The 13,469-nt window shown below is 55.5% G+C and overlaps 1 protein-coding gene across 1 annotated transcript; it reads right to left on the reverse strand.

Annotated features, from left to right (window-relative positions):
- Positions 1 to 357: 357 nt before the first annotated feature.
- Positions 358 to 12,013, reverse strand: LOC144609934 (tetraspanin-5-like). The gene is made up of 4 exons (XM_078428340.1): positions 11,931 to 12,013; positions 8,603 to 8,741; positions 3,473 to 3,616; positions 358 to 989 (listed from the first exon to the last, which is right to left on the reverse strand). Exons 1-4 carry the CDS (start codon positions 12,011 to 12,013, stop codon positions 642 to 644), a joined length of 714 nt encoding a protein of 237 aa, XP_078284466.1. The 3' UTR covers positions 358 to 641.
- Between the last annotated feature and the right edge of the window lie 1,456 nt (positions 12,014 to 13,469).

Here is a 13,469-nt window from a genome sequence, read left to right on the forward strand (position 1 = left end):
AGGATCCAGTCACACGGGAATAAACAGAGACACAGCTGCCTGTGTTTGATAACACGTTTGGAGGGGATGATGGTGTTAAACGCCAAGCTGTAGTCTAGTGATACAAGGTGGAAACAGGCCCTTCCCCACCGACCAGTGATTAACACGAGTACATTAACACTATCCTGCACACTGGGGAGAACTTGCAAGTTACAGAAGCCAGTTAGCCCGTTTCCATTCTGTATTTCTAAACTAAACTAGTGAGTTTGTAGGTTAATCTGCCCTCAGTAACCTGCCCCTGGTGTGTAGGGAGTGGGATGTGAAAGTGGAATAACATAGAACTAGTGTGAGCGGGTGGTTGCTGGTCTGTGCGGACACAGTAGGCCACAGGCTCTGTTTCAAAGTTGTATCTCTAAAATAAATTAAAAACCTTTAAAAAAAAAAATCCAAATGTCCTCATCTTTGCATCAGATTTATTTTAGTTTAGAGATACAGAGCCTTCGGCCCACCGAGTCTGCACTGACCAGCGATCACCGCACACTAACACTATCCTACACGCACTAGGGCAATTTACAATTTTTACTGAAGACAATTAACCTACAAACATGCACGTCTTTGGAGTGTGGGAGGAAACCGGAGCACCCGGAGAAAAGCCCACGCGGTCACCGTGGATAACCTAGCCAGCACCCGTAGTCAGGATGGGAGCCGGGTCTCTGACGATGTGAGGCAGCAACTCTACCGCTGTGCCACCGTGCCACCATGGCGTGTGGGGTTCCCGAGGTGAAACATCCCGCCCGGCCGCGGCACGGATGGGGAAGCACGCGGAGAGGAACACATACGTATTTCTGAATGGCGTCAATGAGGTTCTGCAGGTCGATGTCCTCACGATAAACGCCGATGTTGTCCCGGACAAAATTCTGCACCTGCTCCTTCACCCAGTCCTGGAACACGAAGCCCAGGATCCCTGCGGCCAACTCCAGCGTGAAGATCGTCCCAATGATCAGCGAGAACTGCAAGAGAGGATGGCAAACCACGGGCAGGTCAGAGCAGGCACCGCGCCCATCAGCCCTAGAACCATGGGCGGGTCAGAGCAGGCACCGCGCCCATCAGCCCCAGAACCACCGGCCAGAACCAAGGGCGGGTCAGTACAGGCACTGCACCCATCAGCCCTAGAACCATGGGCGGGTCAGTACAGGCACTGCGCCCATCAGCCCTAGAACCATGGGCGGGTCAGTACAGGCACTGCGCCCATTACCCTGGAACCACCGGCCAGAACCATGGGTGGGTCAGAGCAGGCACCGCGCCCATCAGACCCGGATTCCGTACAGACAGCACCCGTAGTCGTGATGGAACCGGGGTCTCCGGCGCTGTGAGGCAGCAACTCTACCGCTGTGCCACCATGCTGCCCATAGTTCTCCATCTATTCACCTCATCCCCACCCTGAGGGGCGGCACAGCTGCTTCGGCCCACTATGTCTGTGCCCAACATGATGCCAAGTTCAACTAATCTCTCTGCCTCCATATCCATGTGCCAGTCCAAAAAACACCACCATCAAACCTGCCTCCACAACACCCCGGGAAGTGTGCTATGGGCACCCACCACACTGTGTACAAAAACCTGGCCAGCACATCTCATTTAAACTTTCCCCTTCTCACCTAAAACCTATGCCCTCCTGTCTTTGACATTTCCACCCTGGAATAAAGGTTTTGACCCTGTCTGTGCCTCTGATAATTTTATATCCTTCAAGTCGGTCTCCACTCAGCCACCAACACTCCAGATCTATCCAACCTCTCCTTGTAGCTAATACCCCCTAATCCAGGCATCATTCTGGCAAACCTCAGATAGACACTCTGGAGAAAATGGATTTTCTCCAGAGATGCAGCCTGATCTGCTGAGTTACTCAAGCATTTTTTTGTCTATCTTTGGTATAAACCACCTCTGTAGACCTTTTTATTATAGAAACATAGAAAATAGGTGCAGGAGGAGGTCATTTGGCCCTTCGCGCCAGCACCGCCATTCATTGTGATCATGGCTGATCATCCACAATCAGTAACCCGTGCCTGCCTTCTCCCCATATCCCTTGATTCCACCATCCCCCAGAGCTCCATCCAACACTTTTAAATTCATCCAGTGAATTGGCCTCCACTTCCCTCTGTGGCAGAGAATTCCACAAATTCACGACTCTCTGGGTGAAAAAGTTTCTTCTCACTTCAGTTTTAAATGGCCTCCCCTTTATTCTTAGACTGTGGCCCCTGGTTCTGGACTCCCCCAACATTGGGAACATTTTTCCTGCATCTAGCTTGTCCAGTTCTTTTATAATTGTATACGTCTCCATAAGATCCCCTCTCATCCTTCTACACTCCAGTTTAACCTCCTCTGCCCCAGTGCAAAGCTTCTGTCCTTAAACCTGATAAGAATCATTTCCTCCTATCTCGACCTACCTTCAGATTTACTCTGAGCATGTCACTACCCGGATTAGAGGTTGTGATCATTACTCTATTTCCATAAAAACCTGCCCTCATTCAAATCAAAATTCTTCCTCTGCAGAAAAACAACAGATTACACGCTTGCTAAGCTAGTTTTTAGTGTATTCAGTTCAGTTCTTGATATTATTTTGAGAGATCCAGCATGGAAAATATCTTCAGCCCACTGAGTCCACTCCGACCATCGATCGTTCTATGACTTGTTCTACGTTTTCCCACTTTCTCATCCACTCCCTACACACGAGGAGTAATTTACAGAGGGCCAATTAACCTATAAATCTGTGCATCTTGGAGTGTGAGAGGAAACTGGAGCACCCGGAGAAAACCCACGCAGTCACATGGAGAACGTACAGACAGTACCCGTGGTCAGGATCAAACTTGGGTCTCTGGCGCTGTGAGGCAGCGGCCCATCAGGGGTGGGGATGAGATGAACAGGTGGAGAACAATGAGCAAAGGCCATGAGAGATCGACCAGTCTAGTCATAGAGTGATACAGTGTGGAAACAGGCCCCTCAACCCAATCTGCCCACACTGACCAACATGTCCCAGCTACACTAGTCCCACCTGCCTGCACTTGGTCCATATCCCTCTAAACCAAAGGGTCTCAACCTGAAACGTCACCCATTCCTTCTCTCCAGAGATGCTGCCTGTCCAGACGAGTTACTCCAGCTTTTTGTGTCTACGGTTTAAAGCAGCATCTGCAGTTCCTTCTTACACACTGTCTATGCACCTGTCTAAATGTTTCTTAAACGTTTCTTAAATTCTCTCTCAACTATCTCCTCTAGCAGCTCGTTCCATATATCTGCCACCCTTTGTGTAAAGGAAAAGTTGTCTCTCAGGTTTTAATTCAATCTTTTACCCCCTCTCCTTATGTCACCTCACCTATGTCCTCTGGTTCTCTATGCCCCTACTCTGGGTAAAAGACTCTGTGGAATTACCCTGTCGATTCCCTCATGATCTTAACCGTTTGTTAAGCAGAATGTTTCTGAGTGTGGAGGGTGTGAGACTCACAAACTTCAGCAGGCAGATGTTCTCCCGCAGGGCTCCGATGCAGCCGGCAAAGCCCAGGATGAAGGTCAGCAGCCCCACGGTCAGGATCACCCACACCGGGTCAAAGCCGTTCAGCTCCGTGATTGACTGGATGTTCAGCACGCCCTGGCAATGGAGCAACACCAGCGTTAACCTGGCACACACCAGGCAGCATTAACCTAGTACACACCTGGCACACACCAGGCAGCATTAACCTAGTACACACCTGGCACACACCAGGTAGCATTAACCTGGTACATACCTGGCACACACCAGGCAGCATTAACCAGGTACACACCTGGCACACACCAGGCACACACCAGGCAGCATTAACCTGGTACACACCTGGCACACACCAGGCAGCATTAACCTGGTACACACCTGGCACACACCAGGCAGCATTAACCTGGTACACACCTGGCACACACCAGCAGCATTAACCTAGTACACACCTGGCACACACCTGGCACACACCAGGCAGCATTAACCTGGTACACACCAGGCAGCATTAACCTGGTACACACCTGGCACACACCAGGCAGCATTAACCTGGTACACACCTGGCACACACCAGGCACACACCAGGCAGCATTAACCTGGTACACACCTGGCACACACCAGGCAGCATTAACCTGGTACACACCTGGTACACACCAGGCACACACCAGGCAGCATTAACCTGGTACACACCTGGTACACACCTGGCACACACCAGGCACACACCAGGCAGCATTAACTTAACACACACACCAGGCAGGGCCAATGGCAGGGTGTTAACCTGTGTAACAGAGACAGGGCTGACACTAAGTCTACCATGGTTAACCTTGTTTAGTTTGTCTCGTGTACCGAGCGAGGAACAGTGACAAGCTTCTGCTGCGTGCTATCCAGTCAGCTGAAAGACACAGCCAGGCCAGACACTGTTAGTGAATCTGACACACACAGAGCTGACACTGACGCACAGACGTGACCCTCTTTTCCGGGGTTACGACCGCGCCCGGGTGGGACTAGAGAGGGACTACGCGCTGTCCACGGGCACCCTGGGGGATTTCCGGGTTACTGATTGGGGACGATCAGCCATGATCACAATGAATGGCGGTGCTGGCTCAAAGGGCCGAATGGCCTCCTCCTGCACCTATTTGCTATGTTTCTAAAAGCTGGAGTGACTCAGGCAGCATCTTTGGAGAGAAAGAATGGGCGACTGTTTGGGTTGAGACCCTTCTTCAGATCAACATTTGTTTGACTTTGTATTATGTTGGTGGGTTTGCTTTGCACTGTTCATATTATTGTAAATAATTGATCACATTTATTTTTGGTTAAAAAAAAGGCTGACACCATTTCAGCTGACTGGTTAGCTCGCAACAAAAGCCTTTCACTGTACCTCGGTACACGACAATAAACTGAGCTGAGCTGCTGCCCCTGCCCACTGCCTGCTCGTTGGACCCGAGGGCCCTGGCCCACAGGGGGAGCCACTGAGCCGGTCCCTGCTCGTCCCCCGCGGATGAACACAGCACCCAAGGGCCCTGGCCCACAGGGGGAGCCACTGAGCCGGTCCCTGCCCGTCCCCCGCGGATGAACACAGCACCCAAGGGCCCTGGCCCACAGGGGGAGCCACTGAGCCGGTCCCTGCCCGTCCCCTGGAGACCAGAGAGCGGGGGGATGGAGCCGGCGGCGACGCGGACGTGACGGCGGGAGAGGAGAGGGAACCGCGGTCTGGCCCACCGCGCCCTCGAGCTCGGCTGCGGGAGGCTCCCACCCACAAAGGTGGACGGGCGAGGAGAGGGACGTGGCGGCCAAGGAAGGCGACGGCTGGAGGCCCTGCAGCAGCCTGGGGCTCGCCTGGATCGGGCCCCGCTCACAACTACAGCGCCGGTTTGGAAAATGGCGCCAACACACATGCATGCGGGCATGTAGACTATTGATGCACACTTGCTAATCCGGGATCAGGGCGATGGCTACTCTACTGGACTGTTGTAAGATCAAAAATTTCACTGTGTTCGCACCACAGACCAGGCTAATAAGACCAGGCTACAACTAAGTCTGACACCGTTAACCTGTCTGACTTGGGCGGGGATGACACCAAACCATTCATGTACAAAACACTCAGCAGCTCAGGCAGCGTCCGTGGAGGGCATGGACAGGCGATGCTTCGCGTCGGACCCTTCTTCAGACTGATTGTAGTTGGGGGGCAAAAGCTGGAAGAGAGGTAAGGATGGGACAAGGCCTGGCGAGTGATAGGTAGATACAGGCGAGTGATAGGTAGATACAGGCGAGTGGTAGGTGGATACAGGCGAGTGATAGGTGGATACGGGCGAGTGATAGGTGGATACGAGCGAGTGATGGGTGGATACGGGCGAGTGATAGGTGGATACAGGCAAGGGGGGCTGGGATTAAGCACCAGTATGCTGGAGATTAGTTTAGTTTACAGATGCAGTGCGGAAACAGGCCCTTTGGCCCACTGACCAGCCACCCCCTGGTTATAGATCGGGATGGGGGGAAGGAGGGGGGGATAAAAACCAAGTGGGGGATTTAGGAATGGGAGATGTGTGCACAAGGAAGGGGTAAGGAGCAGGGAGACTGGAGCTGAGTTACTGTTGCACCTGGTGTTTTACATCTGCTTAGATTCCAGCATCTAGTCACTTGTCTCTCCAAGCGTCGAGATGGAGATCATTGCTGCATCTCTCCACTCTACACCCCCCCCCCCACCGCTCCCCGCTCCCCCCCCCCACCGCTCCCCGCTCCCCCCCCACCGCTCCTTGCTCCCCCCCCCACCGCTCCCCGCTCCCCCCCCACCGCTCCCCGCTCCCCCCCCACCGCTCCCCGCTCCCCCCCCACCGCTCCCCGCTCCCCCCCACCGCTCCCCGCTCCCACCGCTCCCTGCTCCCCGCTCCCCCCCCACCGCTCCCCGCTCCCCCCCCACTGCTCCCCGCTCCCCCCCCACCGCTCCCCGCTCCCCCCCCACCGCTCCCTGCTCCCCGCTCCCCCCCCCACCGCTCCCCGCTCCCCCCCCCAACGCTCCCCGCTCCCCCCCCACCGCTCCCCGCTCCCCCCCCCACCGCTCCCCGCTCCCCCCCCCACCGCTCCCCGCTCCCCCCCCCCCAACACTCCCCATTCCTGCCCTCTCCTCTCGGTGTAGGAAGAAACTGCAGATGCAGGTTTACACCAAAGAAAGACACATAATGCTGGAGTAACTCAGCGGGACAGGCGGCCTGAAGAAGGGTCTTGAGCTGAAACGTCACCCATTTCTTCTCTCCAGAGACGCTACCTGCCCCTCCGACTTACTCCAGTGCTTTGCGTCTCTCCTCTCTCAGGATGGGATCCACCCCTCACCCAGATACCTGTTCCCCAGGCACCCACCCATCACCTGTGTCCGGGCACCCACCCATCACCTGTGCCCCAGGCACCCACCCATCACCTGTGCCCCGGGCACACACCCATCACCTGTGCCGGGCACCCACCTATCACCTGTGCTGGGCACCCACCTGTGCCCCGGGCACCCACCCATCACCTGTGCCGGGCACCCACCCATCACCTGTGCCCCGGGCACCCACTCCTCACCTGTGCCCGGGCACCCACCCATCACCTGTGCCCCGGGCACCCACTCATCACACTCAGCGGGCTGACTGCAGGGTGCTCGGTACAAGCACGCCGGTTGCTTGGTAGGTTGCAGTTGGCTCGGCTGAGCCCAGACACCCATCGCCACCAGGGGGCAGCGCCAGGAACACTGCCCTTAAACGGGGAGGGTCGGGGCAAAGGTAGAAGGGAGGGGGCAGCATGGACCCCGACCCTTAATCACCATCTGTCTCCCTTGTGCTGTGAAACTCCTGCACCTCAAGACGGGCGGCACGGTGGTTCAGCGGGTAGAGCTGCTGCCTTACAGCGCCAGAGACCCGGGTTCGATCCTGACTACGGGTGCTGTCTGTAGACTACGGTGAGTTTGTACGTTCTCCCCGTGACCTGCGTGGGTTTTCTCCGAGATCTTCAGTTTCCTCCCACACTCCAAAGACAGAGGTTTGTAGGTTAATTGACTTGGTACAAGTGTAAATTGTCCCTGGTGTGTGTAGGGTAGTGTTAGTGTGTGGGGATCGCTGGTCGGTGCGGACTCGGTGGGCCGAAGAGCCTGTTTCCATGCTGTATCTCTAAACTAAAGGGGAAGGGTTGAGGGAGACGTTTGACCACGTCAGGGTGAACAAGGTTGTGCATTTATATAGCCCCGGGGAGCGATGTCCACAAGCTGGAGACCGTGTGCAGATCTCACGCACCCAACGTTGTCCATGCCCAATATCACCTGGTCCTCACCTCTGGTCCTTCAGATGTTCATAAGCCATAGGAGCTGAATTAAGCCATTCGGCCCATCAAGTCTACTCCGCCATTCAATCATGGCTGATCTATCTTTCCCTCTCAACCCTATTCTCCTCCCGATAACCCCTGACCCCCGTACTAATAAAGAATCTGTCAATCTGCGCCGTAAAAATATCCACTGACTTAGCCTCCACAGCCGTCCGTGGCAATTAATTCCACAGATTCACCGCCCTCTGACTGATGAGGGTGTAAGGACATTGGGCTGAGACCTGGCCTCTAGTTTGGTTCAGTTCAGAGATACATTGTGGAAACAGCCCTTTGGCCCATCATGTCTGGCCCACCCAGCGATCCCTGCTCATTAACCCTATCCTACACACACTAGGGACAATTTACAATTATACAAAACCAATCAACCTACAAACCTGTACATCTTTGGAGTGTGGGAGGAACCGGAGATCCCGGGGAAAACCCACGCAGGTCACGGGGAGAACGTACAAACTCCGTATAGACAGCACCCGTAGTCAAGGAATAGTGTAGGAAAATAACTGCAGATGCTGGTACAAATCGAAGGTATCAAATGCTGGAGTAACTCAGCGGGTCAGGCAGCATCTCTGGGGGGAAGGAATGGGTGACGTTTCGGGTCGAGACCCTTCTTCAGACCGAGTGATGCACCCGTAGTCAAGATGGAACCCGGGTCTCTGGCGCTGTGAGGCAGCAACTCTACCGCTGCGCCACCACTGGTCTCACCACAGGTTGTGCCCCAGATACCCAGTGGTCAAGGATGGGCTGACCAGGGACACACAGCAAGCTTACCTTCTCATTCCAGGCCCAGAAGGTGATGGCGAGGAGCCCAGCACCTGCCACCTGCAGGAGAGAGAGAGAGAGAGAGAGAGAGCACGGTTCAAGAGGCAGCGACTCAAAACGAAACCGTAAATAATGAACAGCCGATTTACTTCACTTCGGGAGGAGTTGGCTGCGCCTGGCGGCTGCGGCTCTCTGGCAGTCTGTTGTCTTTTTTTTGTTTGTGTCGGTGTTGGGATGGTTTTTGTTTCTGTTTTTGGCTGTGTATGTGTGGGTGTGGGGGGGTGGGGTGGGGGGGGGGTGGGGTGGGGTGGGGTGTGGGGGGGTGGGGTGGGGTGGGGCGGGGGGAAACCTTTCTTTTGTTGGGTCTCTTCCCCGGGGCGCAGCTCGCCCGCGGGGCCTTCCATCGCCCGGCGCGGCTCGGCCGCTGGACTTAACATCGCCAGCGCGGCTCGGCCGCGGGACGTTTCAGTGCCCGGTGCGGCTCGGCCGCGGGACGTTTCAGTGCCCGGCGCGGCTCAGCCGCGGGACGTTTCAGTGCCCGGCGCGGCTCGGCCGCTGGACTTAACATCGCCAGCGCGGCTCGGCCGCGGGACGTTTCAGTGCCCGGTGCGGCTTGGCCGCTGGACTTAACATCGCCAGCGCAGCTCGGCCGCGGGACGTTTCAGTGCCCGGCGCGGCTCGGCTGCGGGACTTAGCATCGCCGGCGCGGCTCAGCCGCGGGACGTTTCAGTGCCCGGCGCGGCTCGGCCGCTGGACTTAACATCGCCAGCGCGGCTCGGCCGCGGGACGTTTCAGTGCCCGGTGCGGCTTGGCCGCTGGACTTAACATCGCCAGCGCGGCTCGGCCGCGGGACGTTTCAGTGCCCGGTGCGGCTTGGCCGCTGGACTTAACATCGCCAGCGCAGCTCGGCCGCGGGACGTTTCAGTGCCCGGTGCGGCTCGGCCGCGGGACGTTTCAGTGCCCGGCGCGGCTCGGCCGCGGGACGTTTCAGTGCCCGGCGCGGCTCGGCCGCTGGACTTAACATCGCCAGCGCGGCTCGGCCGCGGGACGTTTCAGTGCCCGGTGCGGCTTGGCCGCTGGACTTAACATCGCCAGCGCGGCTCGGCCGCGGGATGTTTCAGTGCCCGGTGCGGCTTGGCCGCTGGACTTAACATCGCCAGCGCGGCTCGGCCGCGGGACGTTTCAGTGCCCGGTGCGGCTCGGCCGCGGGACGTTTCAGTGCCCGGTGCGGCTCGGCCGCGGGACGTTTCAGTGCCCGGCGCGGCTCGGCCGCTGGACTTAACATCGCCAGCGCGGCTCGGCCGCGGGACGTTTCAGTGCCCGGTGCGGCTCGGCCGCGGGACGTTTCAGTGCCCGGTGCGGCTCGGCCGCTGGACTTAACATCGCCCGGTGCGGCCGCGGGACGTTTTGGTGCCCGGGGCGGCTCGGCCGCAGGGCCTTCCATCCTCTTGCGGGGGCTGTGCGTGTCGGTTGCCTCGGTGGGGTCGAGCTGCCTGTCCGTGGGTGCGGGGAGAAGAGAGGGGAAGTTTTGTTGCCTCCATCACAGTGAGGGGGTGTTTGGAGTCACTGTGATGGATGTTTGTGTTGGGGTCGGGTGTCCTGTGTTCTTTTCTTTTGTGACTGCTGAAATTTCGTTCGGTGTTGTGCCGAATGACGATAAAGTGTTGTTATGTTATGTTATGTTATCTGTTGTGGTTTAAAGTGCAGAACCTGCTCCCACAGGAAGAGGTGCAGTCACACAAGTGTGGGCAGACGTGGGCGGGGGGTTAGAGTGAGGAGAGACGGGAGGGGGAGCTGGGGTACACACATAGGGACGGTCGCAACAGGCAGACGAAGGGAGGGGAGGAGAGGAGAGGAGAGGAGAGGAGAGGAGAGGAGAGGAGAGGAGAGGAGAGGAGAGGAGAGGAGAGGAGAGGAGAGGAGAGGGATGTTGGTTGATGGGAACTCATCGAGCGGGCGGGCCGACCGGACTTTGAGGCGAATAGATTAGGGAGACAAACAATCAAGAATAGACAATAGGTGCAGGAGGAGGCCATTCGGCCCTTCGAGCCAGCACCGCCATTCAATGTGATCATGGCTGATCATTCACAATCAGTACCCCGTTCCTGCCTTCTCCCCATACCCCCTGACTCCGCTATCCTTAAGAGCTCTATATATCTATCCATCCATCCATCCATCTCTGCCTTAAAAATATCAATAGTCTTTCTTGGCAAAGAATTCCACAAATTCACAACCCTCTGACTAAAGAAATTCATCCTAATCTCCCTTTTAAAGGAACGTTCTTTAGTTCTGAGGCTATGACCTCTGGTCCTAGACTCCCACTAGTGGAAACATCCTCTCCACAGCCACTCTATCCAGGCCGCTCACTATTCGGTACGTTTCAATGAGGTTCCCCCACTTATCGCTTTAAACTGCAGGCCGACAAACACCCATCATATGTTAGCCTTGAACAGGTACTCAGCTCCCTGAAAGTGGCATCATAGGTGGACAAGGTGGTCAAGGAGGCTTTGGCCTGGGCCTTCATCAGTCAGGGCATTGAGTTGAGAGGTTGGGACGTCATGTTACAGTTGTACAAGCTGCTGATGGAGTAAAGGTCCACCATCGTCTTTCCGGCAACTCTAATCCGGGCAAAATTCCAAGAGCGCACTTGAGCACCTCCCCCCCCCCCCCCACACAGATGTGCCCCGTGCACCCAATGTGAAGCGGCCGATCTCGCCCTCGTCAATAGTGCTGTGCCCGATGGGATTTGCCCCCTGCGGCCGGGGCTCTGGAACTCCGGCCCGGACTGACCCGGCAGATCCGTTCCCATAGCCGACTTCCACGGCAGACTTTGCGGGCCGGTATCTCGGCCCCCCGACGGAACGTTCCGGTACAGTTGGACTCCTCTCGGACACTGTGACCTCGGTTGGTCCGGTGAAACGGATAATCCAGAAAGCCTCTGGAACCAAGGGTGCCGGAAAATCGGCCTCACCTGCTGCTGCCCGACTGTCACTGGTCAATGCCTGACCTGGTCAGTGGTCAATGCCCAACTGTCACTGGTCAATGCCCGACTGGGTCACTGGTCAATGTCCGACTGTCACTGGTCAATGCCTGACTGGGCCACTGGTCAATGCCTGACTGGGCCACTGGTCAATGTCCGACTGTCACTGGTCAATGCCTGACTGGGCCACTGGTCAATGCCTGACTGGGCCACTGGTCAATGTCCGACTGTCACTGGTCAATGCCTGACTGGGCCACTGGTCAATGCCTGACTGGGCCACTGGTCAATGCCCCACTGGGTCACTGGTCAATGTCCGACTGTCACTGGTCAATGCCTGACTGGGCCACTGGTCAATGCCTGACTGGGCCACTGGTCAATGCCCGACTGTCACTGGTGACCACAGGTGGCATTGCTTGTGGCGGGGGCTCTGTCAGGGACATCGCCCTTCATCCTGACACAGATCATTGTTTTTATCACTATAATTATTTAAGTTTCTAGCAGTACATGGTGCTTTACAGACAAGGGACGGGTATAATTATTTAAGTTTCTAGCAGTACATGGTGCTTTACAGACAAGGGACGGGTATAATTATTTAAGTTTCTAGCAGTACATGGTGCTTTACAGACAAGGGACGGGTATAATTATTTAAGTTTCTAGCAGTACATGGTGCTTTACAGACAAGGGACGGGTATAATTATTGGGCCAGAGGAGTATTGTTGAATTATTATTGAGATTGAGGAGGGATCTTATAGAAACTTACAAAATTCTTAAGGGGTTGGACAGGCTAGATGCAGGAAGATTGTTCCCGATGTTGGGGAAGTCCAGAACAAGGGGTCACAGTTTAAGGATAAGGGGAAAGTCTTTTAGGACCGAGATGAGAAAGTTTTTTTTCACACAGAGTGGTGAATCTGTGGAATTCTCTGCCACAGAGGGTAGTTGAGGCCAGTTCATTGGCTATATTTAAGAGGGAGTTAGATGTGGCCCTTGTGGCCAAAGGGATCAGAGGGTATGGAGAGAGGCAGGTGCGGGATACTGAGTTGGATGATCAGCCATGATCATATTGAATGGCGGTGCAGGCTCGAAGGGCCGAATGGCCTACTCCTGCACCTATTTTCTATGCTTCTATTACATGACCTCAGTTTTTCCAGCATTTGGATAATCCAGCAAGGCTCTGGAACCAAGAGTGCCGGAAAACCGGTGGGGGACCTGCACTGTGTTCAGGTCTGGTCACCCTGCTACAGAGAGGATGTTGTCAAGCTGGAAAGGGTGCAGAGAAGATTTACGAGGATGTTACATAGAAACATAGAAAATAGGTGCAGGAGGAGGCCATTTGGCCCTTCGAGCCAGCACCGGCATTCATTGTGATCAAGGCTGATCATCCACAATCAGTACCCCGTGCCTGCCTTCTCCCCATATCCCTTGATTCCACTAGCCCCTAGAGCTCTATCTAACTCTCTCTTAAATCCATCCAGTGAATTGGCCTCCACTGCCCTCTGTGGCAGAGAATTCCACAAATTCACAACTCTCTGGGTGAAAAGGTTCCTTCTCACCTCAGTTTTAAATGGCCTCCCCTTTATTCTAAGACTGTTGCCCCTGGTTCTGGACTCGCCCAACATTGGGGCCTCAGTCTTAGAATGTTGCCAGGACTCGAGGGCCTGAGCTCTAGGACTTTATTCCTTGGAGCGCAGGAAGATGAGGGATGATCTTATAGAGGTGTATAAGATCGTGAGGGGAATACATTATATGAATGCAGTCTGAGGAAGGGTCTCGACCCGAAACATCACCCATTCCTTCTCTCCTGAGATGCTGCCTGACCTGCTGAGTTACTCCAGCATTTTGTGAATAAATACCTTCGATTTGTACCAGTATCTGCAGTTATCTTCTTTTATGAATGCA

Source organism: Rhinoraja longicauda, chromosome 35 (genome assembly GCF_053455715.1).
Source record: "Rhinoraja longicauda isolate Sanriku21f chromosome 35, sRhiLon1.1, whole genome shotgun sequence".
Classification (NCBI taxonomy): domain Eukaryota; kingdom Metazoa; phylum Chordata; class Chondrichthyes; order Rajiformes; family Arhynchobatidae; genus Rhinoraja; species Rhinoraja longicauda.

Excerpts from the sequence above, each read along its gene's own strand:
- LOC144609934 (XM_078428340.1), bottom strand. The coding sequence starts at position 12,013 with ATGTCCCTGACAGAGCCCCCGCCACAAGCAATGCCACCTGTGGTCACC. Across the intron at positions 8,742-11,930 it reads TTGACCAGTGGCCCAGTCAG|TAAATCGGCTGTTCATTATT; the intron begins GCATTGACCAGT and ends CCCGAAGTGAAG. Across the intron at positions 990-3,472 it reads ACATCTGCCTGCTGAAGTTT|TTCTCGCTGATCATTGGGAC; the intron begins GTGAGTCTCACA and ends CCTCTCTTGCAG.